The 26094-nt window shown below is 41.8% G+C and overlaps 1 protein-coding gene across 5 annotated transcripts in view; it reads right to left on the bottom strand.

Annotated features, from left to right (window-relative positions):
- The window catches only part of LOC138745787 (NACHT, LRR and PYD domains-containing protein 3-like), a 101766-nt gene that overhangs the window by 26559 nt on the left and 49113 nt on the right, over positions 1–26094 (bottom strand). For 4 of the 5 annotated variants that reach the window (XM_069903082.1, XM_069903081.1, XM_069903079.1 and 1 more), the window contains 4 exons: positions 22326–22492; positions 17664–17835; positions 15845–15910; positions 11637–13359 (listed from right to left, as the gene is read on the bottom strand). In XM_069903082.1, the coding sequence (XP_069759183.1) occupies positions 11637–13359; positions 15845–15910; positions 17664–17835; positions 22326–22492 (2128 nt within the window). The remainder of the gene's footprint in view (positions 1–11636; positions 13360–15844; positions 15911–17663; positions 17836–22325; positions 22493–26094) is intronic. The other variant, XM_069903083.1, reaches the window with a different exon arrangement.

The following is a 26094-nucleotide window of genomic DNA, read 5'->3' as shown; positions in this document are numbered from 1 at the left end:
TTACTGATTTTCTTCACTCTCTTTGTATTGCACAGCCAGTTTGTTTATATTCATTGTCTGTTTACAGTCCTTGGTTTGTTTACACGTTTACACTGTGTACCGTTTATTTTTCCCTACCAATTAGTGGTGATTCTGCTGTACCCACAGGAAAAAGCAATCTCAGGGTTGTATCTGATGTCAAATATGTACTCTGACAATAAATCTTGAAATCTGAACAGCAGAATATAAACTCTCCAAGAATCTGGAGATCGAGGTTTTGAAGCTCATGCATGCATCTTTTGCCTGAAGGGATGTGGGCAGGATGGGAGAGTACCTGGAGTGGGATGAATCCTTTATGATGGTGGCATCTTCTACGAGACAGTGGGAGGTTCAGGGGAGGCTGGCTAGCATACTGGTCTAAGTTGTGTTCGCCACTCTCTGCGGAGTAGGTCCAAGCTGTTATGCACTCGGATGGGATACTTTCCATGGTGCATCTGTAAAAGCTGGTGAGGGACATCAGTGAAATGACGTCATTCTCTCCACTGCTTTCAAATGCTCTGGGTGTAGTATTTAAATGAACACTTTCCCATACTTGCTCACTATTTATGCTCACCAGCAACCAATTTCCCAGATTTCCGTTAGAGCCTTTCTTGAATAACAGAACAACATCAGCTATGCTCTAATCTTCCAGCCTCTCACCTGTAGCTAAGGATGTTTTAAATACCTCTGCTAGGGCCAAGCTATTTCTACACAAGCATCCAACAAGATCTGAGGAAGTATCTTGTAAGATATTGGGGATTTATCCACCTTTCTGTCTCAAGACAGCAAGCACCTCCTCCTCCATAATCTGTATAGGGTCGATGACCTCACTGCTGTTTTGCCACACTTCTTTCATCTCAGTCTATCTCCTGAGTAAATACAGATGCAAAACAGATCTCCCTCATTTCTTTCCATGCACAGATGGCTACTCCGATCTTCAAGGGCACTAATTTCGTCCCTTGCTCTCCTTTTGCTCTCAATATATCTGAAGAAGCCCTTGAGATTTTCCTTCCCATCTGTCTGAGCTATCCCATGCCTTCTTTTAGTTCTCATGATTTCTTTCTTGTGCTTGTATCTCATTTGTTCCTTGCTGCCTCTACCTGCTAATGTATCTCCTCCTTTTTCAACAGGGCCTCCATCTCTCTCAAAAACCAAGGTTCCCTGCACTTTTGCTCTTGCCTTTAATTCTGACAGCAGCAGTGGGAACCCCGGGCAGCAGCAGCGGAACCATCGGGCTCCTAGCACAAGCAGGGCCTTGGTGGGGAAATATTGGTGATCGGTATGACCAGAATTTTATTGGTGAGAATTAAATATTATTTTAATGCTTAGAAAACCTTCCCTTGTTGTTTGTTGTTGTTTAAATACTGTTACAAGTGATTTGCTGTTGCTACTGGGCTGTTTTAAAAAATGACCGGTTCTCTGAAAAAAAAACATTTATCTGAAACAGACCCAGTTCTGACCATTTTGGATAATTGGAGTTGAATCTGTTTGAAACTTTGGAAAGATTTAATTTCGATCTTGATTTTATTTCATGGATTAATTTGATCTATCATGTTCCTGTAGTAATTACTAATAATCAAAAATTCTCTTTTTTAAAATCAGTTTTGAGGAACTAGACAGGGTTGTCCATTAAGTCCTTTATTATTTAACCCAGCCTTGGAACCTTTGTGACTCCAGTGATATTCAGTGTATTAACAGTGGAGATGCAATTCATAAGTTATCTTTGTACATGTAATTCATAAGTTATCTTTATACACAGATGATAATTTAGTATACATTTCAGATCCTAAAAAAATCTATTCCTTCAATGCTGTTTTTGCTTTCCCAATTCAGTAGTTTTTCAGGATACAAATTGATTCTCCAGAAAAGTGAACTATTTCCAATGAATATGCATGTACCTTTTAGAGTGGTTAAGGAACACTTTACATATCTTGGAATTAAGATCACTAAAAATTATACAAATTTAATTTTCTCCCTTTGATTGACTATGTGAAACAAACACTTTGTAATGGTCTTTGTTAATAGATCGCATAAATGCTATAACGATAATTTCACCCAAATTTTTGTATATATTTCAAGCAGTTCCAGTTTTACTTTCTAAATTATTTTTTTGACAATATTGACTCTAAAATTTCCTCATATGGAATAAGAATGCTAGGTTGACTATATTTCACTTGCATAAATTAAAGAAAGATGGTGGTATGGTGCTAATCATAGATTTTATTATTGGGCAGTTAATATTTGATCTATTATTTTCTGGGGACAAATTGAACATATTTGGAACTGAAATCTATACAGAGGTATTCATTCGCTTCCTTATTGGCAGCTGCTCTTTCTTTTACAATACTTAGATGGCTGTGTTAAATCAATACTTCTACATACATTACGGATTTGGTTTAAATTTCACAAATGTTTTGATTTAAAAATTTTAGTTTATCTAGTACTATTCATCTCAACTATTGGATCAAGCCTTTTTTTGGAAAAACAAAGGAATTGACTATTTTTTGGATCTGTTTATAGATGGATGTTTCTTTTCTTTGCTTGGCTTCGAGGACGAATATTTATGGAGGGGTATGTCCACGTCTGCTGCAGGCTTGTTGGTGACTGACAATTCCAATGTGGGACAGGCAGGCACGGTTGCAAGGGAAAATTGGTTGGTTGGGGTTGGGCGTTGGGTTTTCCTCCTTTGTCTTTTGTCAGTGAGGTGGGCTCTGCGGTCTTCTCTTGGTGCCCGCCGAACTGTGAGGCGCCAAGATGCACGGTTTGAGGCGATATCAGCCCACTGGCGGTGGTCAATGCGGCAGGCACCAAGAGATTTCTTTAAGCAGTCCTTGTACCTCTTCTTTGGTGCACCTGTTTAATGTCTTTTGATTTAACATCTAACAAATGTAATATACCTACACCACATTTTTAGATATTTCCAAGTTAGAAGTTATTTGAATATCACCTAACTTTCCTATATCATATCAACCTGATTTTGTTGATAGTCTGTCATTTGAATCCTTCGCATAAGGGTTTAATAGGCTTAAACATATAACCATATAACCACTTACAGCACAGAACAGGCCAGTTCGGCCCAACTAGTCCATGCCGTAACAAATCCCCACCCTCCTAGTCCCACTGACCAGCATCCAGTCCATATCCCTCCAGTCTTCTCCTATCCATGTAACTATCCAGTCTTTCCTTAAATGTAACCAACGATCCCGCCTCGACCACGTCTGTCGGAAGCTCATTCCACATCCCTACCACTCTTGGCGTAAAGAAATTTCCCCCTCATATTCCCCTTATAATTTTCCCCCTTCAATCTTAAACCATGCCCTCTAGTTTGAATCTCCCCCACTCTTAATTGAAAAAGCCTATCCACATTTACTCTGTCTGTCCCTTTTAAAATCTTAAACTCCTCTATCAAGTCCCCTCTCAATCTTCTACACTCCAGAGAAAAAAGCCCAAGTCTGCACAACCTTTCCCTGTAACTCAAACCTTGAAATCTTGTCAACATTCTCGTGAACCTTCTCTGCAGTCTCTCTATTTTGTTTATATCTTTCCTATAATTTGGTGACCAAAACTGTACACAGTACTCCAAATTTGGCCTCACCAATGCCTTGTACAATTTCATCATAACCTCCCTACTCTTGAATTCAATACTCTGATTTATGAAGGCCAACATTCCAAATGCCTTCTTCACCACACCATCTACCTGAGTATCAGCCTTGACGGTACTATTTACCACAACTCCTAAATCGCTTTGTTGCTCTGCACATCTCAATAGCCTACCATTTAATGCATATGACCTATTTAGATTTGCCTTTCCAAAATGTAACACCTCACACTTATCTGTATTAAATTCCATCAGCCATTTTTCAGCCCACACCTCCAGCCTTCCTAAATCACCTTTTAACCTACGGTAATCTTCCTCACTGTCCACAACACCACCAATCTTTGTATCATCCGCAAACTTGCTTATCCAATTCTCCACCCTTACTTCCAGATCGTTAATATATATATAACAAATAATAGTGGACCGAGGACCGATCCCTGAGGAACTCCACTAGTCACCGGCCTCCAATTGGACAAACAATTTTCTCCCACTACTCTCTGACACCTCCCATCCAACCATTGCTGAATCCATTTCACTACCTCCTCATTTATACCTAATGCCTCCACCTTTTTTCCTAACCTCCTGTGGGGAAATTCGTCAAAAGCTTTACTAAAGTCTAAATAGACAACATCCACAGCTTTCCCTTCATCAACCTTTTTTGTAACCCCCTCGAAGAACTCATTGTCAAGCATGATCTACCCCTGACAAAACCATGCTGATTACTCCCTAGCAATCCCTGTACCTCCTAATATTTGTGAATACCATCCCTCAGAACACTTTCCATCAACTTGCCCACCACAGACGTCAGACTCACGGGCCTATAATTCCCAGGTTTACATTTAGACCCTTTCTTAAACAGCGGAACCACATGCGCCACCTTCCAATCCTTTGGCACTACCCCCATGGCCAGTGACATCCTAAATATCTCTGTTAATGGCCCCACTATCTGTCCACTATCCTCCCTGAATGTCCTTGGGAATATTTTGTCCGGTCCCGGAGATTTATCCACCTTTATCTTTTTCAACACAGCCATCACTACCTCCTCGGTTATCCTTATATGTTTCATTACCTCCCTACTATATTTTTTTTACCTCAACTGGTTCAATATTTTTTTCCCTAGTGAATACCGAGGCAAAGAAATCATTCAAAATTTCCCCCATTTCCTCTGACTTTTCACTCAGCCCACCTTCACTATCTACAAGGGGTCACTAATCTTTTACTTTTAATGTACTTATAGAAACCCTTTGGATTTATTTTTACTCTGTCTGCCAAAGCCTCTTCGTGCCTTTTTTTTGGCCTTTCTAATTTCTTTCTTAAGATTCCTTCTACACTCCTTGTAGTCCTCCTTCAAATTCTCAGCTCCCTGTTCTTTATACCTCTTGTTAGGAGGAAAACTCCTAACCAAATTTCCAATATTCCTCAAACACCAAGCCTCCCTATGACTTCCAGCCTTTCCTTTGATCCTCACTGGGACATACTCTGTACCCTCAAAATCTCTTTTTTGAATATCCTCCATTTTTCATTTACACCCTCACCTGAAAATATCCTGTCCCACTCAATACTCCCCAAATCCCTTCTTATTCCTTTGAAATTTGCTCTTCTCCAATCCAGAACCTCAACTTTAGGCCCCTCCTTGCTCTTCCCTAAAACTACCTTAAAACTAACAGAATTATGATCACTCGACCCAACTGGATCTCCAACATTAATGTCTGATATCTGACCTAGCTCGTTCCGTAACAGGAGATCCAGTATTACACTGTCCCGAGTCGGTTCTTCTACTAATTGATTCAGAAAACAATCTTGAACACATTTAACGAACTCTAGCCCATCCAGCCCTCTAACTGTATGGGTATCCCAATCAATGTGAGGGAAGTTAAAATCTCCCATGATCACTACCTTATGATTCTCACACAAATATGTTATCTCTCTACACATTTGTTCCTCTAGTTTTCTTGACCCATTGGGTGGTCTGTAATACACCCCTATTTGTACCCTCATGTCTCCTTCACCCCTCCATTCCACCCAAACAGCCTCACTGGACGATCCCTCCAGACCATCTTGCCACCTCACAGCAGTAATGTCCTCCTTAACAAGCAGAGCAACTCCTCCCCCTTTTTTACCCCCTGATCTATCACATCTAAAACAAATGTATCCTGGAACGTTAAGTTGCCAGTCCTGCACCTCGTAGCCAGATCTCACTAACTGCCACAATATCGTGACCCCAAGTATCTGTCCATGCTCTAAGCTCATCTACCTTGTTCACTATGCTTCTTGCATTAAAATATATGCATTTCAGAGAATGACCCTCACATACATTCTCTTTTCTACCTTCTACCCTAATCTCCATCCTACCTTTGCTATCGTTTTTATTCTTATCTAGGTGGCCATGCTCCCTTGACACTGCTCTCACACTCTGTTCCCCACCCCCCTGCCAAAATTTCAATCGATTTCTAATGATAAAATTAGAGGAGTTTGGGAATTGGAACTTCAGTCACTTCTCCCAGAGGAACTTTGGGAAAAGATTTTTGGAATGGATAATACCTCATCACTATGTGCCCAACACACATTGATTCAATTTAAAGTGGTACATCGGGTTCAAGTGTTGAAAGATAAATTGGCCCATACCTTTCCTAATGTTAGTCCCATATGTGATAGAAGGAAATCACAAGTGGCCACACTAATATATATGCTTTGTTCTTGCTCTGTATTGGAGCAGCATTTTACAGAGATTTTCAAGACTTTATCCATTATACTGGGTATTTCTTTCTTTGGCTTGGCTTCGCGGACGAAGATTTACGGAGGGGGTAAAAGTCCACGTCAGCTGCAGGCTCGTTTGTGGCTGACAAGTCCGATGCGGGACAGGCAGACACGGTTGCAGCGGCTGTAGGGGAAAAATGGTTGGTTGGGGTTGGGTGTTGGATTTTTCCTCCTTTGCCTTTTGTCAGTGAGGTGGGCTCTGCGGTCTTCTTCAAAGGAGGTTGCTGCCCGCCAAACTGTGAGGCGCCAGGATGCACGGTTTGAGGCGACATCAGCCCACTGGTGGTGGTCAATGTGGCAGGCACCAAGAGATTTCTTTAGGCAGTCCTTGTACCATTTCTTTGGTGCACCTCTGTCACGGTGGCCAGTGGAGAGCTCGCCATATAACACGATCTTGGGAAGGCGATGGTCCTCCATTCTGGAGACGTGACCCACCCAGCGCAGCTGGATCTTCAGCAGCGTGGACTCGATGCTGTCGACCTCTGCCATCTCGAGTACTTCGACGTTAGGGATGAAAGCGCTCCAATGGATGTTGAGGATGGAGCGGAGACAACGCTGGTGGAAGCGCTCTAGGAGCTCAAACTACAGGGGAATCACGCTGCTCTCCATTGCAGGCAAAATCTTCGCTAGGATTCTACTAAATAGAATAATACCTAGTGTCGCCGAGAATATTCTCCCAGAATCACAGTGCGGCTTTCGCGCAAACAGAGGAACTACTGACATGGTCTTTGCCCTCAGACAGCTCCAAGAAAAGTGCAGAGAACAAAACAAAGGACTCTACATCACCTTTGTTGACCTCACCAAAGCCTTCGACACCGTGAGCAGGAAAGGGCTTTGGCAAATACTAGAGCGCATCGGATGTCCCCTAAAGTTCCTCAACATGATTATCCAACTGCACGAAAACCAACAAGGTCGGGTCAGATACAGCAATGAGCTCTCTGAACCCTTCTCCATTAACAATGGCGTGAAGCAAGGCTGTGTTCTCGCACCAACCCCCTTTTCAATCTTCTTCAGCATGATGCTGAACCAAGCCATGAAAGACCTCAACAATGAAGACGCTGTTTACATCCGGTACCGCACGGATGGCAGTCGCTTCAATCTGAGGCGCCTGCAAGCCCACACCAAGACACAAGAGAAACTTGTCCGTGAACTACTCTTTGCAGACGATGCCGCTTTAGTTGCCATTCAGAGCCAGCTCTTCAGCGCTTGACGTCCTGCTTTGCGGAAACTGCCAAAGTGTTTGGCCTGGAAGTCAGCCTGAAGAAAACTGAGGTCCTCCATCAGCCAGCTCCCCACCATGACTACCAGCCCCCCCACATCTCCATCGGGCACACAAAACTCAAAATGGTCAACCAGTTTACCTATCTTGGCTGCACCATATCATCAGATGCAAGGATCGACAATGAGATAGACAACAGACTTGCCAAAGCAAATAGCGCCTTTGGAAGACTACACAAAAGAGTCTGGAAAAACAACCAACTGAAAAACCTCACAAAGATAAGCGTATACAGAGCCGTTGTCATACCCACACTCCTGTTCGGCTCCGAATCATGGGTCCTCACCGGCATCACCTACTGGGTATTAGATGCAACCTAACCCATTGACGGTTATTTTTTGGAATTCTATTTCCAGAGGTGGGTTGAGTTCCCTTTACTACACGGTTGGCCAGAAGAGCCATTTTATTTAAATGGAAAGATCCTAATTCACCTATTTTGGCTTTCTCAAATTACGTCTTGTTTAAGTTTAGAAAAATGGACAAGTTGTACTTTTGATCCCTCTGTTCAAGTTTGAAGAGACTTGGCGACCTTTAATAAACTATTTTTGTATGAGTTAATGTGTATTTTGACTTCACCTTCCAGACTGTTCTGGATTTCTGTTTTTTTAATTATTGTAGTGAACTCTCAATTTAAGCTGCCGAGCCTTTCTTCTTGGTAGGTCAGATGGGATTTTAACAAAAATTCTTTTTTTTCCTCTTTTTTTGAATATTCCAAATTGAGGAGAAAGGGATAATATTGTTCACTATGTTATAATGTTACACTTTGTATTTTGTATTGTAATATAGTGATGTTTCTGTTTTTACTGTTCAATTCTGGATTCGATTTTCCTTATATTTTGTTTACTATAAAATGTTTCATAAAAAGATTAGGGAGGATTTAAACTAGTTTGGCAGATAGGTGGGAATCAGAATGCGAGGGCAGAGGGTAGAAGTAAAAAGCATGATGGTATGTGCTCTGAGTTATTGATGAAGGACAGGCAGAGGCCAAAATATAAATGTAGCCATGGGGTGGGGGGGGGGGGGGGTTGAAATGAGTCTATTTCAATGCTATGAGTATTAGGAATAAAGGGGATGAACTTACAGCATGGGTCAGTACGTGAAACTACGATGTTGTGGCTGTTACAGAAACTTGGCTGGAGGATGGGCAGGATTGGCTGATGCAGATACCGGGGTATTAGGTGTTTTAAAGGGAATAAGATGGGAGGTAGAAAAGGAGGAGCAGCAGCATATTGGTCAGGGCTGTAGAAAGGGAGGATGCTACAGAGGGAGAAATAGGAAGGGAGCTATCACTGTGCTAAGAGTAGTCTATAGGCCCTCACCCTGATGCCAAGGAGCACATAAGCAGGTAGATTTTGGAATGGTACAGGAAATGCAGGGTTGTAATTATGGGTCATTTCAATGTCCCTAATATTGATTGGCACCTCCTGATGTGGCTGACTTTGTCAGGTGTGTGCAAGAAGGATGTGGACTGGCTGATGAGAGGAGAGGCCAGACTGGATCTGGTTCTGGGGAATGAACTTAGTCAGGTGGTGGACCTCTCGGTGGGGGAGAATTTTAGTGAGAGTGACCTCAACTCCCTTAGCTTCAATGTAACTGGACAAAAGGATAAAAACAGACCAAATAGGAAAGTGCTTAATTGGGGAAGTGACGAGGCAGAACTAGCGAGAGTAAATTGGAAACAGATGTTCAAGGGTGAAACCACAGAAGTAACGTGGAGGAAGTTTAAGGACCATTTGTGCACGGTTGAGGATAGGTTTGTCCCACTGGGACAAGGAAAAGATGGTAGGAAAAGGGAACCATGGCTGACAAAACAGGTGAGGTAACTAGTCAAGAGGAAGGAAGCATATGTTAGATATCGGAAGCAAAAAAGAGGAAGGGCTCATGAGAAGTATACAGTTGCCAGGAAGAAGCTTAAGAAAGGACTTAGGAGAGCTCGAAGGGGGCATGAAAAGGATTTGGCAAGTAGGATTAAGAAGAACCCAAGGCGTTCTCTGCGTATGTGAAGAACAGAAGGATGATGAGAATAAGGGTGGGGCCGTTAAAAGATAAAGGAGGCAACATGTGTTTAGAGGCGGGGGAAGTTGGGAAGGTCCTAAATGAATATTTTGTGTCAGCATTCACAAATGAAAAGTGACCATGATCAGAGTGAGGGTTGGAATATGTTAGGCCCATGTGCTGGACAATGTGGAGATTAAGGAAGAGGAAGATTGACATGTTCCCGGGAATGGATGAGATTAACCCAGGCTGCTGTAGGAAGTGAGAGGAAACAGCTGGAATAGTAACAATGATCTTTGAATCCTCTTTGGCTGCAGTAATGTGCCGGAGGATTGGAGAATGGCAAATGTAGTGGCTTTGTTTTAAAAAAGATAATAGAGAAAATCCTGGGAATTATAGATCGGGATAGGATCTATTTGCATTTGGAAAAGTCCAGTCTACTCAAGGATTGTCAGCCTGGCTTTGTGAAGGGAAGGTCATGCCTCACGAGCCTAATTGAGTTTTTTTTGAGTAAGTAACAAAATAAATTGATGAGGGTAGGGAGGTAGATGTGATCTACAGAGATTTTGGCATGGCATTTCACACCAACTCATCCAGAAAGTCATGAGGTACGGGATCAGCGGAACCTTGACTGTTTGGAAAAAAATTTAGATTGCAGGAAAAAAGCAGAGAGTAGTAGTAGAAAGAAGGAAAGTATTCTGCCTGGAGGTCAGTGACTAATGGAGTGCCACAGGCACAGGGTTCTGGGACCCTTATTCTTTGTGATCTTTATAATTGACTTGGATGAAGAGGCAGGATGTTTGTGGATGACACAAAGGTTGGAGGAGCTGTGAATGGGGCTGAAGGTTGTTGAAGGTTATAAGATAATATAGACAGGATGTAGAGTTGAGTAGAAAAGTGGAAAATGGATTTCAATCCAGATAAGTGTGAGGTGATAAATTTAGGAAGGGCAAACCAGAAGCCTAAGTTGAGGGTTAATGGTTGGTTACTTAGAAGTGTAGATGAACAGAGGATTCTTGGGGTTCATATCCATATATCCCTCAAGGTCACTGCACAGGCTGATAGGAGTTAAGGTGGCCAATGGGATCCTGGGCTTCATTAATAGGGGGACTGAGTTCAGAAGTAGAGAAGTCATGTTGCAATTCTACAAATTTCTGGTGAGATCACACTTGGAATATTGTGTTCAGTCTGTCATTTCATTACAGGAAGAATGTGGAGAGGGTGCAGAGGAGATTTACCAGAATGTTGCCTGGATTGGAAAACAAATTTTATGAGGCAAGGTTAGCAGAGCTGGGACTTTTCTCTTTGCAGCGTAGGATGAGAAGAGACTTGATGGAGGTCTACAAAATTATGAGAGGCATAGAGAGGGTGGACAGCCAGCACCTGTTTCCCAGCCAGGAATATCAAACACCAGAGGACATAAGCATAAAGTTAGGGGAGGTAAGCTTAGGGGAGATATCAGGGTTTTTTTTAATTCAAAACACAGAGTTGTGGATGCCTGGAATATCTAGCCAGGGATGATGATGCAGGCTAAGACATTCAGGGCAATTAAGAGACTCTTGGGCACGTGTATGAATGAAAATAGAGTTACGGGATAGGATGCGTTTAGTATTTTTTTTAGGGATGTATTGGTCAGCACAACATGAAGGGCTGAATGGCCTGTACTGTGCTGTAGTGTTCTATGTTATATAAAATCATGAGGGGTATGGGTAAAATGATTGCAGAACTAGAGGGCAGAAGTTTAAGGAGATTTAAGAGGGGCAACTTTTTTTCACAGATGTTGGTCTGTGCCTGGAATGAGCTGCCAGAGTAAGTTATAAAAGTGGGTGCATTTACAGCCATTTGGACCAAATGCAGCTAAATAGGACTTGTCCAGGATGCGAACTTGTTGGCACAGAAGAGTTGGGCCAAGGGGCCTGCCCCATACAGCACGACTCCATGAGTCCAAGTAAACACACGAAGGGACAGTCAAAGGTCACACAAATCACTCACCTCAAAATATGAAACCTGTGCAGTTGAGGCACCAGCCGTTGCAGGCCTTCACTTTGAACTGTACAGCCACCTAGGTCAAGGTCTTTTATCATCTCGCTGTTCCCAAGAATATGCGACAGCACAACACAGTCAACAGGGTTCAGGTGCATACCTTTAAATGAAAGAGTTTCCACCGTGTTCATCACCTGGCGAGTCAGTGGTGTATTTTGAGCCTCGTATAAATAGTGCAGCATGTTCAACAGTTTTTTCCCACCAGATCTTGCAGGTCCAAGTTCTCCTTCAAATGTCTCCTTAATCCAGTCAATAACCTTATGGGTTGTTTTACTCAAAAATGGCTCCAGAAACTCCTCCAGAGGCCGAGCTGACCAAGGGGAGGAGAGACCAGCCACAAATCGAAGAAACACTTCAAATCGCCCATCGTCTGTGCCATGGGCTTTGACGAGAAGTGTGTAGACATCTCCAGAGTCTTCCTTCAAGTAATGAGTGAGTGCTGCTACAAACTCTTGGATGGTGAGGTGTGGAAATGTGTAAACTACGCTCTGGGCTGAATTATCTTTCTCCAGGAGTTCCATCACAAACCCAGAGAGGAACTGGGAAGGTGGGATCTCGTACTTAATCAGATCGCCGCTGGTAAACACAATGTTCTTCTCAGAAACGCCAGTGTAGGCCATCTCTCCAATCTTTCTCATCACAAGGCGGGGATACTGCACTTCGCGGCTGTGGTTTCTCAGAATGTTGTGGATATAGTAGGAATATAGTTGGCTGATTGTCTTGGGGATTTGCTGAGCGTTTCTTCCTTTCTGGATGAAGAAGGGACCCAGAGAGTGTCCAAGGATCCAGCAGTAAGAAGGATTATAGCACAGGGTGTACAAGATTTCATTCTCTTTCACATATTTAAAAACATTTTCTGCTACCAACGGATCGTTAAAAAACTTACAGAAATACTCCCTTCGTTCTTCACTAACGAATCCCAGGATTTCAGCCTGGATGCTGATGTTGGCTTTTTCCAATAAAGATAAGGCAGTGGGACGGGTGGTCACCAGCACTGAGCACCCAGGGAGCAGCTTGTGCTGGATTAGACTGTACACTATGTCAGGCACCTCACACCATTCCTCAGTATTGATGCACGCTGGCAGAGATGTGCAGCCACCTGTAAAACCAATTTTGCGCTTGAATTCATCCAAGCCATCAAATATGAAAAGCAAACACTCTGGATTTTTCCAGAGCTCATCCAGATTATTCACAAAGTACGGATACTCATCCAGAATCAGTTGTTTTAGGGTTATCCTGCAGTTAATAGCATTCAAATCACGGAATTTGAAAATGAAGACAAATCGGAAGCATTTATATATTTTATTCGTTGCCCAGTCGTGAACCATCTTCTGCACCATTGTCGTTTTCCCGATACCTGGAACACCGGCCACCACTGCTGAGCAACCAGATGTGGAATTGTTATGGGAAAAGGAACTGAAGAACAATTCCTCAGGACGAATTTTTTCCATGATGTTCAGAAGACATTCCTTTCTCCATTTCTCATGGTCTTGCCCTCTTGCCAGCAGCTCGTGCTCCACAAGGTTCCGATCTCGGAAGGAAAAGACCATGGTGAGCTCTGTGTAACGATCGAGTAGCTGGCATTCTTGGATGGCATCATCTGTTAGGATCGTGTTCAATCTCAGTCTTTCTGATTTTTTCCTGAGTGTTTCCTTGTGTATTTGATAAACATCTTGAAAAAAGCAGAGAAGATATCAATAGTTGTACAAAACAGAAACAGGCCCTTTGGCCTGCCATATCCCTGCAGTCTCTCCTGCACTGACCTCACATTCATTGGAGACAACTGTAAGCAATACAGCTTAAGAAGGCAGCCAGCCAACATCACTAAGGATCCCCATCACTACTCTGTCTCTCGCTGCAGAAGGTACAAAAGCCTGAAGTCCAGCACCTCTAGGTTCATAAGAGTATTTTTCCCAACAGCATTCAGCCTCTTGATCATCCATGTAGTGCTCTCACCTTCACAAATGCCCACAAGAAACAGTGGCACAGAGCACCAGAGTAGGATAACACCTTCCCCACTCCCACTGAGCAGAAGCCTGGGAAAGATCACAGGCTTCTGGGAGAGATAGTTGGGAACACATAAGTAGACCAGCTTGTAGGAACTGGGCACAAGGACTGTGATTTGGAAGGGTGTAAAAAGCAAGAAGGGCTCCTGAGGGGCCCCAGGAACTGTCAGCTAGTGAATTGCACTGGGGAATTAATCATGCAGCTAAGGAGGCATGACTTGTCTGCTTCCAGCTTGGACTCACTGACAGGACAGTGGGGTGCCATTGAAGAAGGTGGTGGAATCCACCGACACTTGATGTCCATGAAGGGGGCCACTTTTTCTTCTTCATCTTGTCTTGAGAATGGCACTGGATAAGTAGCACATCTATGAGAGTTTTACAGGGCAAACAGAGGAAAACAAACTGTGTATCTTGTGTAGATGACAACAAAGGAGTCTTGAATCTCAGTTCTGGACCCTCCGAAATGTTGCCAATCACCAACTGGTCTCTCTCTCTGTACTCTGCACTGCATTTTCTTTACTGCAGTACCACATATGGGTCAAACCTAAGAGTCAAGGACACAGAAAAGGCAGTTCGGCCAATCACCTCGGATGGCTTTCTGGGCTCATCCCATTTGCCTGCATTTGGTCCTTTTTGAACCTTCCTATCCAATTGCCAACTTGTCTCTTGATTGGTTAATGGCAGAATTCTTAGCTGCGTGGAGGGACAAAGGGATCTTGGAATCCAATTCCATAGATCCCTCAAGGATAGCATATAAGTTGCAGCACTGTTAAGAAGACATCTGCTTTGTTGCCGTTTATCAGTCAGAAGACTGAGTTCAAGAATCAAGAGGTAATGGTGCAGCCACATAAAAAAGGTTAAACCACAAAGAGTATTCTGTTCAGTTCCAGAAATTGTAAGGATGTTGAAGATTTCGAGAGGGTGCAGTGAAGATTTACCGGGATCCTGACTGGATTGGAGCAGTGTCCTAAAAAGAAAGGATGACCAAGATGGAGCTTTTCTCTTTGGAGCCACAGAGTATGAGAGATTAGTGTGGATTGTGGAGGGTCACATGATCTCTCTGACTGGAACCCTGCCAATCAAGATAGGTCTCTATAAAAATACAATGCTGAAGAAACTCTGCACATCAAATAGTGTCCTGTATATAGCAAAGGTAAAAATATATGATCAACATTTTGGGCTTGAGCCCTTCATCAATGACTCTGCCCACCCATTATTGTACACTTGACCATTGGCCCCTTTAATCACCAAGTGATTAACTGGGCCGGACCCTCCAGCTTACTGTACTGTAAAGTCCACCACATGCAGTCTTCCTCTTTTGCTCTTTGACGAACCCTGCTGTTGACAAATCTGGAGGAATTGTTGGTAAAATGTGCACTAGAGAGAGATCAGGAAGGACTCTGTATACTGTAGTTATAGATAGAAATTGATCTGTGCCCACATTAGGTAAGGAATGGTGGGTAGCATATTGTGGCGTGTTGTGATAAGTCTGTATAAACAGTTGCTAGCATCACTAGTATTAATTCCAAGGTGACTCGGTTGTACTGTGCTTGTAAGACTGTAATCACAGGTATCAGTAGTGTTGTCTGATGTGACTAGTTGCACTATGTTGTTTGAGAATACTTGCGTGTGTTATCCCTCTTCCGATCCCTTAACGTGTTTCAATAAAGATTACTTTTGCATTCAGCCTGCTATTCTTTGAACCCAATGAAATTTTGCCTTCCCAAACAACAAGAGGTGATTTAATATTGGTATAAAAGATCATGAGTGATAGATTTAGGATGGATAGATTATCTTTTTCCAAGGTTAGCAATGGCCAATACCAGAGAACATCTGTTTAGGGCATATAGAGGAAAGTCTAGGGCAGATGTCAGAGGTAAGTCAGAGGTAAATACAAAGTGGTGGGTGCCTGGAATGCACTACTGGGGTAGTGGAGGAGGGTGATACAACAGGGCCATGTAAAAAGACGTGTTAGGTGCATGGATGCAAGAAGAATTGAGGGTCGTGCGCTGTAAGGGATGGAGGAGTTGATTAATGCGGAGTAGGTTTAAATTGGTTGGCACAACATGAAGAGCCCGGACTGTCCTGCACTGTTCTAGGTCCTATCATCAGAAGTAAAATAAACTTTGAAACATTCATACCCATACTCACCTTCCAAGCTTTTGGGTAACTGTTCTAAATTCTTAGCAGCTATCCAGTAATCCAGTGAATCAGGACCTGTTCAAAGCAAATATCAATAGGTCAGATTTTATTGCGAAAACAAGAATGTATCTTCAGATGCAGAGGGTTAACGGCATTGGAAATGTTAACAGGAAATTTTAAAAACTCAGTGGAGCAGGCCGCATCTGTGGAGATAAAAGCAAACCTATTGCTTATTTCAAAACGAGTCACTGGAGGAACTCAATGGGTCAGGCAGCATCCGGAAGTGGAGATTTGAAATTTTGGACTGACACCCTTCATTGAGAATGAATGTGGAGGGAAGATTGCCAGTAATCAGAAAGAGGGATGGTGGAGACAGGCATCTGTAGGTGATAGGTTGACAAGGTGGTGGGGGGGGGGGGGGGGGTGGTTAGGTGATGGACAGAAGGAGATGAGGTGGAGTGAGGAAATGAAGTCAAAAGACGAGAAAGAGACAGAGAAAAAAGGGAGATAATTTTGAATATGGAGCCAGATTGATGGATGTTGAGACAGCCACAAGAGGGTGAGAAATGCAAAAGGTGGAAAATGCTGGAATCTGATGCAAGGAAGGTGAAAACGGGAACCATTAGGAGAGAGGTGAAGGGCAGAACCAAATGGAAATGCTGGGTCAGTTAGCATCCATAAAAGGGGACTGTTAATGTTTCAGGTTGAGAACCTCTGCCAAGATCAGATATAGGGGTGAGTAGTTGCTGAACAGGAAAGAAAGAGAAAAGCACAAAGCTAAGGGTGACCTAAAATTGAAAATATCAATGTTCATACCATTGGGCCAGAGAATATTCAGGCAGAATATTGCATGGTTCTTGTGTTGGGTCCCACCCTGGCAATGGAGAAGGCGGACTTCTGTGTAGGAATGGGAAGGAGTTGAAACATCAAGCAACTGGGAGGAGAAGGATGTTGAAAATAGACTGAGTTGTGCCTGCAAACTGGTGCACAAGGTCCTTGCTTGGTCTTGTCAACATAGAGGGGGACAAATTTCAGCATCTTTGGTCTTTAGTTCATTCAGATAAAAATATATGAAACAAATAATGTGTAAACTTTCTGCCAGAGCTGCTGTTTACTTTCAAAACTTTCTGGTTTCTCTTGAAGTCTCTGGGAACATCAGGCTGGTGCACCTGATGTCAGAGGTGGGAATACTGCAGGAGGGGGTTCTGGGAGAGTGGATCTACCAGCAAGGGCTGTTTAGAGGTAGCCGGCATGGCTTCATCCATGTCAGATCACATCTCCCCAATCTGATAAAGCTTTTTTGATGAGGTAACAAAGATTAAGGGTAAGACAGTGGACATTGTAGATACACAATCCTTTATCCGGAACCCTTGGGGACAGTGTATTCCGAATTTCGTATTTTTCTGGATTTTGGAAAGCCAGATTTAAGCCCACCTGACTCACATCCCTCACCTGCCTGATTCACGTCCCTTGTCCGCCCGACTTGAGCTGCTGTCTCTCTCCATACTTGCTGGTTTTTGGAGCTTTCCGGATTTTAGATGTCCAGAGGTACCTGTACATCTAGACCTCGTCTAAAAACAAGGCTTTTGACGAGGTCTGGAACCTTTGATCACGGCATCCAAGGGAAGCAGGTTGACTGGATTCAAAATAGGCTTGGTGGAAGGAGTCAGATGGTAGTAGTGGAGGGATGCTTTTTTTATTGGAGGTCTGTGACCAGTGATGTGCTACAGGGGTTGGTGCTGGGTTGACTGTTGTTTGTCATCTATATTAATGATTTGGATGGCAATGTAGTTAATATTCAGTAAATTCTTTCTCTGAGTTTACGCACCATGTTCCTGAATATCTTTCAAGATGTTGTAGAACTTTGGGAGTGCATAGCGCATGTCGATCAATGATTCCCACATGACTTTTCGAGCCTCAGAGCCCTTTTCCATCACCAGAGTCAGCAGGACCTTGGAACTATCCACTCGGTTTCCTCCCTCTTTGAGCTTAATGACTTTCTGCAGAGAATCAAGAGCAGAGAGAAAGCCACAGTGACAATCAGCAGAGAATTTGCTCAGTTCAATGTAGACGGCCTGTCCCTGTGGTGTTCTTGTTCTGTGCAATCATTGGTGGATTATAACATACTCAGAATTAGCAGATGTATTGAAATCTCATCATCAGATTACAAGTCCAAGCCGTGTGTTACTGATCAACTGGGAGACCGTCCCCAATGACCTTTCCTTGGCCATGAGTAACTTCAGATAGACCCATTCTAAACCAGTCAGCTTTTCCATTAGAGCAAAACTGAGGGAGATCAACTTATTGATAATTCCAGTGTGCTCTTAGGATGTATCCAATAAGACAAATGTTTTATGGGGCCAGAAATGTTTGATACTGCTCTGAGCTGATGGGAGTAAAGTTTCCATTGACCTGACCTGGACCAACCACATTGAAGCAATGATCAAGTAAGGGCACCAAGGGGGCGTGGCAAGATAGCGTAAAGGCAAGACGTGTATTCCACCTTCTCCTAGCTGGAACATTAAACGCCCGACCTTAAGTTGTTTAAAATTAGTTAAAAATAATATTTTTAATTTTTTTAAACCAAAGTAAATTACTATGGCAACAAATGTAAAAAAATCTAAGGCTCAACCTCAAAAGAAATTGCCATTTAAAAGTACGGAAGAATTGAGGCCTACCTTTACAGTGGAATCCTCGGAGTTGATTTCGGCAATTCCTAAGGCCCAGAGAACCCCAGCCCAACCGATTTTGACACCGGCGCCGACCTTTGCCCGGCCTGCATGGAGTGTCGCAGGTCCGGGAGTTCCTTGATAAGATGTGGGCGTCGGGTATCCAGACCCTCAGCCGCACTGCCAAGGCATCCACACCGACAGAAGAAGAGGAATTACTTACCTTTTCAGAGTACGTCCATCAGGGGGAGCCAGTTTATGAAGATAAACCTCAAAAAGTGGAATCGGAATCTGGAATGGATTCAGTATTTACAGTACTGGAAGGGATTGCCTATCAGATGGGTAATACGTCAAAACAAATATCAGATCAAATGAATCAAGGATTTATGGAGGTGAAAATGAAGATGCATACTTTATGTGAAGAAATGTCAAATATGAAGTGAGATATGAATGTAGTCAAAAGTGACATTAATTGATGTATAAAATCTGTTGATACTGTACAAGAAAATGTTAAGAAAATTGAGACAGCTTTTTCTGTGAAGTGGAGCGTAATAGAGAAAAAGAAAAAGTGGAAGGGTCTTTCGTAGACTGGGGAATTCAAAAGAGACTTATTGAAGAAGTTTGATTCTTTGGAAAATCAGAGTCGAAGAAATAATGTGAAGATAGTTGGTCTTCCAGAAGATATTGAAGGCTCTGATTCTATAAAATTCTTTAAACACTGGATCCCAGAAGTTTTGGGTAAAGAGTTCTTTCCTGAAGGTTTGAAGTTAGATAGGGCTCATAGAGCTCTGAGAAGAAAACCGGTTCCAGGACAACCGCTGAGAGCAGTTTTGATTCGTTGTTTAAAATACCAGGATAGAGAAATGATTTTACGTATGACAGTACAAAAAGCACGACAAAACCAATCCCCATTAATGGTTCAAAATAACAGAGTGCTTTTTTTTTTTGCTGATCTGAGACAGGAAGTTATTCGTAGACGGCGAAAATTCAATACGGCTAAAGATGTTCTGCGGTGAAAAGGTTAAGTTCGCTTTTCGTTACCCTGCAATTTCAAAGGTTTTTAATGGAAACTTTCAATCTCAATTTTTTGAAAATGATCATGATGCCTTAGTTTTTGCAAACTCCCTGCCAGCATTGAGAAGAAATGGTTGTTTTTCGCCTTTGTCTCCTAAAAGGAGATTAAATGGAAATGGCAGTAGAAATGAAAAGAATGAAGAAATACAGAATCCTCTTGATATTGAAGATCCAGAGCAATCGTTGGGTTTGGAGTTACTGGGTTGAAGATATGGACTATATTTGAATGTGTTTATCTATATAATAAATATGTATCCGGCTGAGGGGGGGTGGATGACATCGAAAACTTTGTAAGTCATCTGCCACCAGTGGGTTTCACACACCCAGTGTGATATTGTTTTTTGTAATTTTTGTTTTGAAGTTTTTTTAAGAGGGGTTTTTTCCTTCTTTTTTATTTTTTATTTTATTTTTGAAGGATTACAAAGGGGACCATTATTTTATAGAGTTTAATTTTTTAGTGTGTGTATTTACTAATAGTTAAAATTATGTCTAAAATGAACTTTGCAACTTTTAAAGTTCAGGGGTTAAATAATCCAATATAGAGAAAGAGAGTATTGGCGTATATAAAAAAGATGAAAATTGATATTGCTTTTTAAAAGAAACACATTTGACTGACAAAAAACATTTGAAATTGAAAAGAGACTGGGTTGGTCAAGTTTTTTATTCTTATTTTAATTCTAAAGCAAAAGGAGTAGCGATTTTAATTCATAAGAATTTACCATTTGAATTGGAATCTACTGAAGGAAATGCTGGTAGAGTTTTAAGAGTTAATTGTAAAATTTTTGTGGAATTTTGGATACTGCTTAATTTATATAACATAGATGAGCGGTTTGTTTCAGAAGCTTTTTTCTTGTTAAATCAGGCTAATGAGAATATTTTAGTGGGTAGTGATTTCAATTGTGTTTTGGATCAGGAGTTGGAATCTCCAATTACGGATTTTGAAATCAAGGAAACTATTCAGGAAATGCCTAATGGTAAGCCCCCAGGAGATGATGGGTTTCCTGTGGAATTCTATAAATTTTTTAATGACAAATTTTCTGATATATTTGGGGAAGTGTTAAATCAATTTTCTGAAGATCAGAAGTTATCGGAAACTTGTTTGAGTGCTTTAATAATGGTTATCCCAAAGAAAGACAGAGATCCTTTACAGGTATCTCATATAGACCTATTTCTTAATTGAATGTAGGATATAAAATTATGGTGAAAGTAATAGCTAACAGACTTGCTAAATATTTACCTAAATTAGTACATATTGATAAAACAGGTTTTATTAATAGAAATGCCTCAGATAATATACTTCGATTCCTTACTTTGATCAATGCATATCGGCGTTAACCTAATCATCCTATGGTAGTTGCACTAGATGATGAAAAAGCTTTTGATGGGGTTGAATGGGACTTTTATTTAAGGTATTAGAGAAATTTAAATTTGGCCCTTTCTTCTTTGGTTGGGTTAAGGCCTTATATATGAATCCGATTGCTAGGGCAGTGACAAATGGACAGATATCTTTACCCTTTAAATTGACTCGATCAACTCGTCAGGGCTGCCCATTGTCGCCAGCCCTATTTGCATTGGCTAAAGAACCATTAGTACAGGCTATTAGACAAAATGAGGATATTAGAGGGATGAGGATTAAGGAGGAATAATATAAAATTAATCTATTTGCAGATGATGTGTTGATATATTTGACAGAGCCTGAGATAACATTGAAACAGTTACAGGAGTGTTTATCGAAATTTGGAGAATTGTCGGGATATAAAGTTAACTGGAATAAAAGTGAAATTTTGCCAGTTGGAGTAGAAGACTATTCTGAATTTAAAAATATTACAAAATTAAGATGGACGAATAAAATCAAATACTTAGGTGTGTTTGTGGACAATGATTATCAATCATTATATCAATTAAATTATGTATCTATATTGAGGCAGATTAAAACAGACTTAACTAATTGGAAAGATCTTCCATTAACTCTAATTGGACGTGTTAATTGTATTAAGATGAATATCTTTCCTCGAATTCAATATTTATTTCAATCAATACCTTGTTTACTTTCATAATTTTTTTCATGATTTGAATAAAGCAGTACGAGAGTTTTTGTGGAAAGGTAAATTAGCTCGAGTAGCGTTGCACAAACATACTTGGAAGCAAGGGCACCAAAATCTCGACTTGCTCTGAATGCCAAGGAAGTTCAGCATGTCCTCCTCATTTCTCAGCTAGTTCTACAGGTGCACCATCAAAAGCACACTTGCTGGAAGATCGGAAGAAGCTGTAAAAGGTGGTGAATCTAGCTCAGAACACCATGCAACCCTTTCTCTCATCAACTCCAGATATATTTCCTACTGTCAAGGAAAGGCAGCAAAACATCTTGAGAAATCCATCACACATCAAACACACTCTCTTCTCCATCCTCCCATTGGGGAGAAGGTTCAAGAGTACAAAATTGTGCACCAGCAAGCTCAAAGACAGATTCTTTCCCACAGCTATCGTTCCCCGATTGAACCCCACAACAGTGCCATTTTGTCACCCTTGTTTGGAGCTAATTGATTTTTTTCACTGTAACACCATACCCTACAATTGTGCTCTTGCCCTCCTACTTTGTAGTGGCTGCATGAAAGTTAGACGACTTGTTAGACACCTCAGGGAAAAACCCTTCTTACTGTACCAAGTAGAATGCCACAATAAATGTGAACTGAATAAACATGGAATGCACTGAACAAATGCAAATTCAAAGTGTTCACCTCACTCACCCTATGGTCTTCTGCAGTGAAAAACTCTCGGATTGCTAATGTCGAGCTCACCCTGTCCACCACTCCCTCAATGGTCTGCTCCAATCTACTCCGGTAGAATTTAGTTAACCGGAATAGTTGGTGATCGTTACATGTCTTCACCACATTAATCAAGGTTGTGTCAGGATCTGTAAATGAAAAATTCAGCAACTAAATAGAGAGTTAAAGAATCACACAGCAACAGAACTGATCCAATTCCTGTGTAAATAAAGCTGCACACAGTAGTCTGTGTGGTCTCACAAAAGCCTAGTATAGCTGTATCACGAGTTCAATACCCTGCCCAATGAAAGCAAATGTCTTCTTCACCACCCTGTCCACCTTATTGTCCAACTTCAGGGAGCTAAGTATTTGCAAACGCAGATCTCTCCATTCTACTTGCTTTTCCTCCCAAATCAGACAATTCCCACATAACTCATCTCCTGTTACCGAATCGGAAACAAATTCCCATACTGGTGGGTGGGTGGGGAAGGAATCATTTTATCTATTGCTAAGGATAACTTTCTCATATCATCACCATCAGTGCCAGGCTCTTGTTCTCTACTTCCTCCGAAGCTTGAGAAAATTCAACACGTCACCAAATGCTCTTCCTTACTTCTCAGATTTCAAATTTATTGTCAGAGTACATACATTACATCACATATAAGGCTGAAATTCTTTTTCCTGCGGGTGAGACAGAATAACCTTTTATTGGTCGTGCAAAAAATGTATACAGCATTTACTTGGAAATAAATAAAGAATTGTAAACAGGAAACAAATGTAAACAAAGCAGAGAGAATTTTAAAAAAAATCAATGAAGTGCAAAAGAGTCCTTAATTGAGTTTATTAAGTCTGATGGTGGAGGGGTAGCAACTTTTCCTGAACCTGGTGGTGCATGTCTTGTGGTACCCTTACTTCTGTCCTGATGGCAGCATTGAGAACAAAGTGTGTGGGTCTTTGATGATTGCTGCTGCCCTCTGACAGCAATAGTGTAGTATTGTACTCAATAGTGGGGAGGTTTGGCCTATGATGTCCTGGGTTGTACAGGGGTTTACTTTCAGGGCTATTTGTGTTCCCATACCAAACACAGTTTCCACCATATTTCTGCAGAAATTTGCCAGGGTTTCTGGCAAACTCCTGAGGAAGTAGAGGCACTGATGTGCTTCCTTCACGATGCCATTGCTGAGTTGGGTCCAGGAAAGATCCTCAGAGATAGCGACTCCCAAAAACTTAAATTTGCTCATCCTCTCTACCCCGATCCTCCAATGATCACTGCATTGTAAACCTCTGGTTCTCCTTTCCTGAACTCAACAATCAGCTCCTTAGTTTTGGTGACATTCAGTGCGAGGTTGTTGCTGGTACACCATTCAGCCAAGTTTTCAATCTCCATCCTGTATGCTGACGCCTCACCACTCGTTAGACAACCCACTACCATGGTATTGTCGGCAAATTTGTAGATGGTATTATTATTGTACTGAGCTACACAGTCATAGGTGATAGATGTAACGTGAATAGAGCAGGGGGATAAGAATGTAGCCCTGTAGTGCTCCGCTACTGATGGAGATTGTGGAGATGTTCTTACCAATCATCTTTGATTGTGGTCTGGAGGTGAGGAAATCCATGATCCAATTACACAGTAGGGTGATTACTCAGTGGAGTTTGCTGATCAGTTTTGAGGGGATGATGGTGTTAAATGCTGAACTGTAGTCGATAAAGAGCATCCTGATATATTCATCATTGCTGTCCAGGTGTTCGTGATGTAATCGTATATTTAACGTCTAACCAAAAACAGGTCTTAGCATTTTCTATATTACTGGCTATAAGAGGAATATTGCTTAAATGGAAAGAGGACTTTCCACCCACCCATAGACTGCAGTTATTGGATATTATGTCCTTTCTAAGTTTGAAAAAAACCAGACAATGTTAGGAAGATTAAAATTTCTTTTGATAAAATGGGGTCCATTTATAGCTTACTTTCATAATTGGAATAATCAAGGTGTAGGGTTTCAGGAAATGGGCATGTTTCGTCAGATCTCCAGTGGCCGTTGCTTGATTTCAAGTCTGCTTGAATACCAATTCCAACCTTGGTTGGTGCATGGGATTAGATCTTTATAATCAACCTTTTTTTTTTATTATTCCCTATATGCTTATATTGGAGTAAGAGTCCATGAATTTCTAGATGATATACCAATAAAAACTGTACATTATATTTAATTTATATAGACATATAATGTATAGTTGCATGACAAAACTCAAAAACAATTTTAAAAGACAGGTGTTCCAGGGTTTTGTATCAAGCCAGTGAGATGGCATCCACTGTAGACCTGTTTCTATGATAGGCAAACTGGAACGTATCCATGAGGCAGCTCAGACAGAAACTGATATGCTTCAACACCAGCCTTTCGATTGAAAACATCTTGTCCAGATGCATCAGAGATAGCAACACAAACTGCTCCTTCCTCGACTGTGAGGAACCACACCTCAGACCATCACCCAAATCAAATGTCCCTTATCAACTCTGTCAGTATGTCCTAATGTCTCAGGGAAGCTGCTGCCACATTCAAGAACCCATCTCCATTCACTCAACTTCTGCCTTATTGTCTTAGGGGCTACATGAGTTGAGCGCACTGCATCTTGGTTCACGTTTCAATAAAGGATTCAATATTGGAAAATTCTGACATAGAACCCGTCTGACACCGATGATAGCCACTTATTTTCTTTAAAAGTATGTTATGTTGCATTCTTTTAAGTAAACGATAGGCCAGTGAGCCTCACTTAAGTGGTTGGGAAGTGGTGGTCGGAGAGGACAATCATGAATTGATGCACATTTGGAAAAGCATGGTCAGATACGGACAGCAAGTCGGTTTGTGTGGGGCAAGTCATGTCTTTATCTGGAGGTAAGAAATGTAATTGCTGAGGTTAGGGCAGTGGATGTTGTTGCACCCATCATCTTTGGCAAGGCATTTAACAAATACCCTCACGATTCAGAAGGTACAGGGATCCATGATGAATTCATAGTTTGGATTCAGAATTGGCTGGCCCACAGAGGACAGTGAGGAAAGGTGTTATTCTGGTTGAAAACCTGTGACCAGTGCTGCTGATCGGACTTAGGACACCTTTGGTTTGTGATATATGGAATGACTTGGAAGAGAAAATAGATGGGTGAGTTAGTAAGCTTGCCGATGACACAAAGATTAGTAGAGCTGTGGACAGTGTAGATAACTAGGAAAGAATACAGCAGAGTGTAGATCAGTTACAGACATCCAAAAAGAAAGCCAGATGGATTTGCATTTTGGGAACTTGAATGTAAAGGGAAAGCATGCAGTTAATGAAGAGATCAGGGTTGGCACCGAGTCATGTCTTAGTTGGGTGAGCATTTGGGTAACTGCAGGTTGCTCAATCTGACCAAAAACTTGCTCAGAAAGTGGGGTTGGGGTGCAGGATCTGGTCTCAGGGCACGTGCCTTGGTCTCCTTCAGCAGTTCTCAGGCATCTGCAGGGTCCCAGCACTGCCTGAGGCACACACTTCACAGAGTGCGTCCGAGGGTTTTTATGACCCCACTAGCGTTGTGTGGTAGACTGCTATAAATAGTCCCAGAAGGAAGACTTTCTTACACTGCAATTAAAGTTCAGTTCATTATCATCTACCTATACATAAACAACCAGACGAAACACACCTGTATACAAAAAATACATAAAGTAAAAATAAAGCTACCAGCAGCCTACCATGAACCTCCTCCGAGTGCCTCCCCGAC

The sequence above is a fragment of the Narcine bancroftii genome, chromosome 11, assembly GCF_036971445.1.
Source record: "Narcine bancroftii isolate sNarBan1 chromosome 11, sNarBan1.hap1, whole genome shotgun sequence".
Lineage (NCBI taxonomy): Eukaryota > Metazoa > Chordata > Chondrichthyes > Torpediniformes > Narcinidae > Narcine > Narcine bancroftii.
The sequence above is the reverse complement of the archived record's forward strand: the minus strand, read 5'-3'. Positions and strand labels throughout refer to the sequence as shown.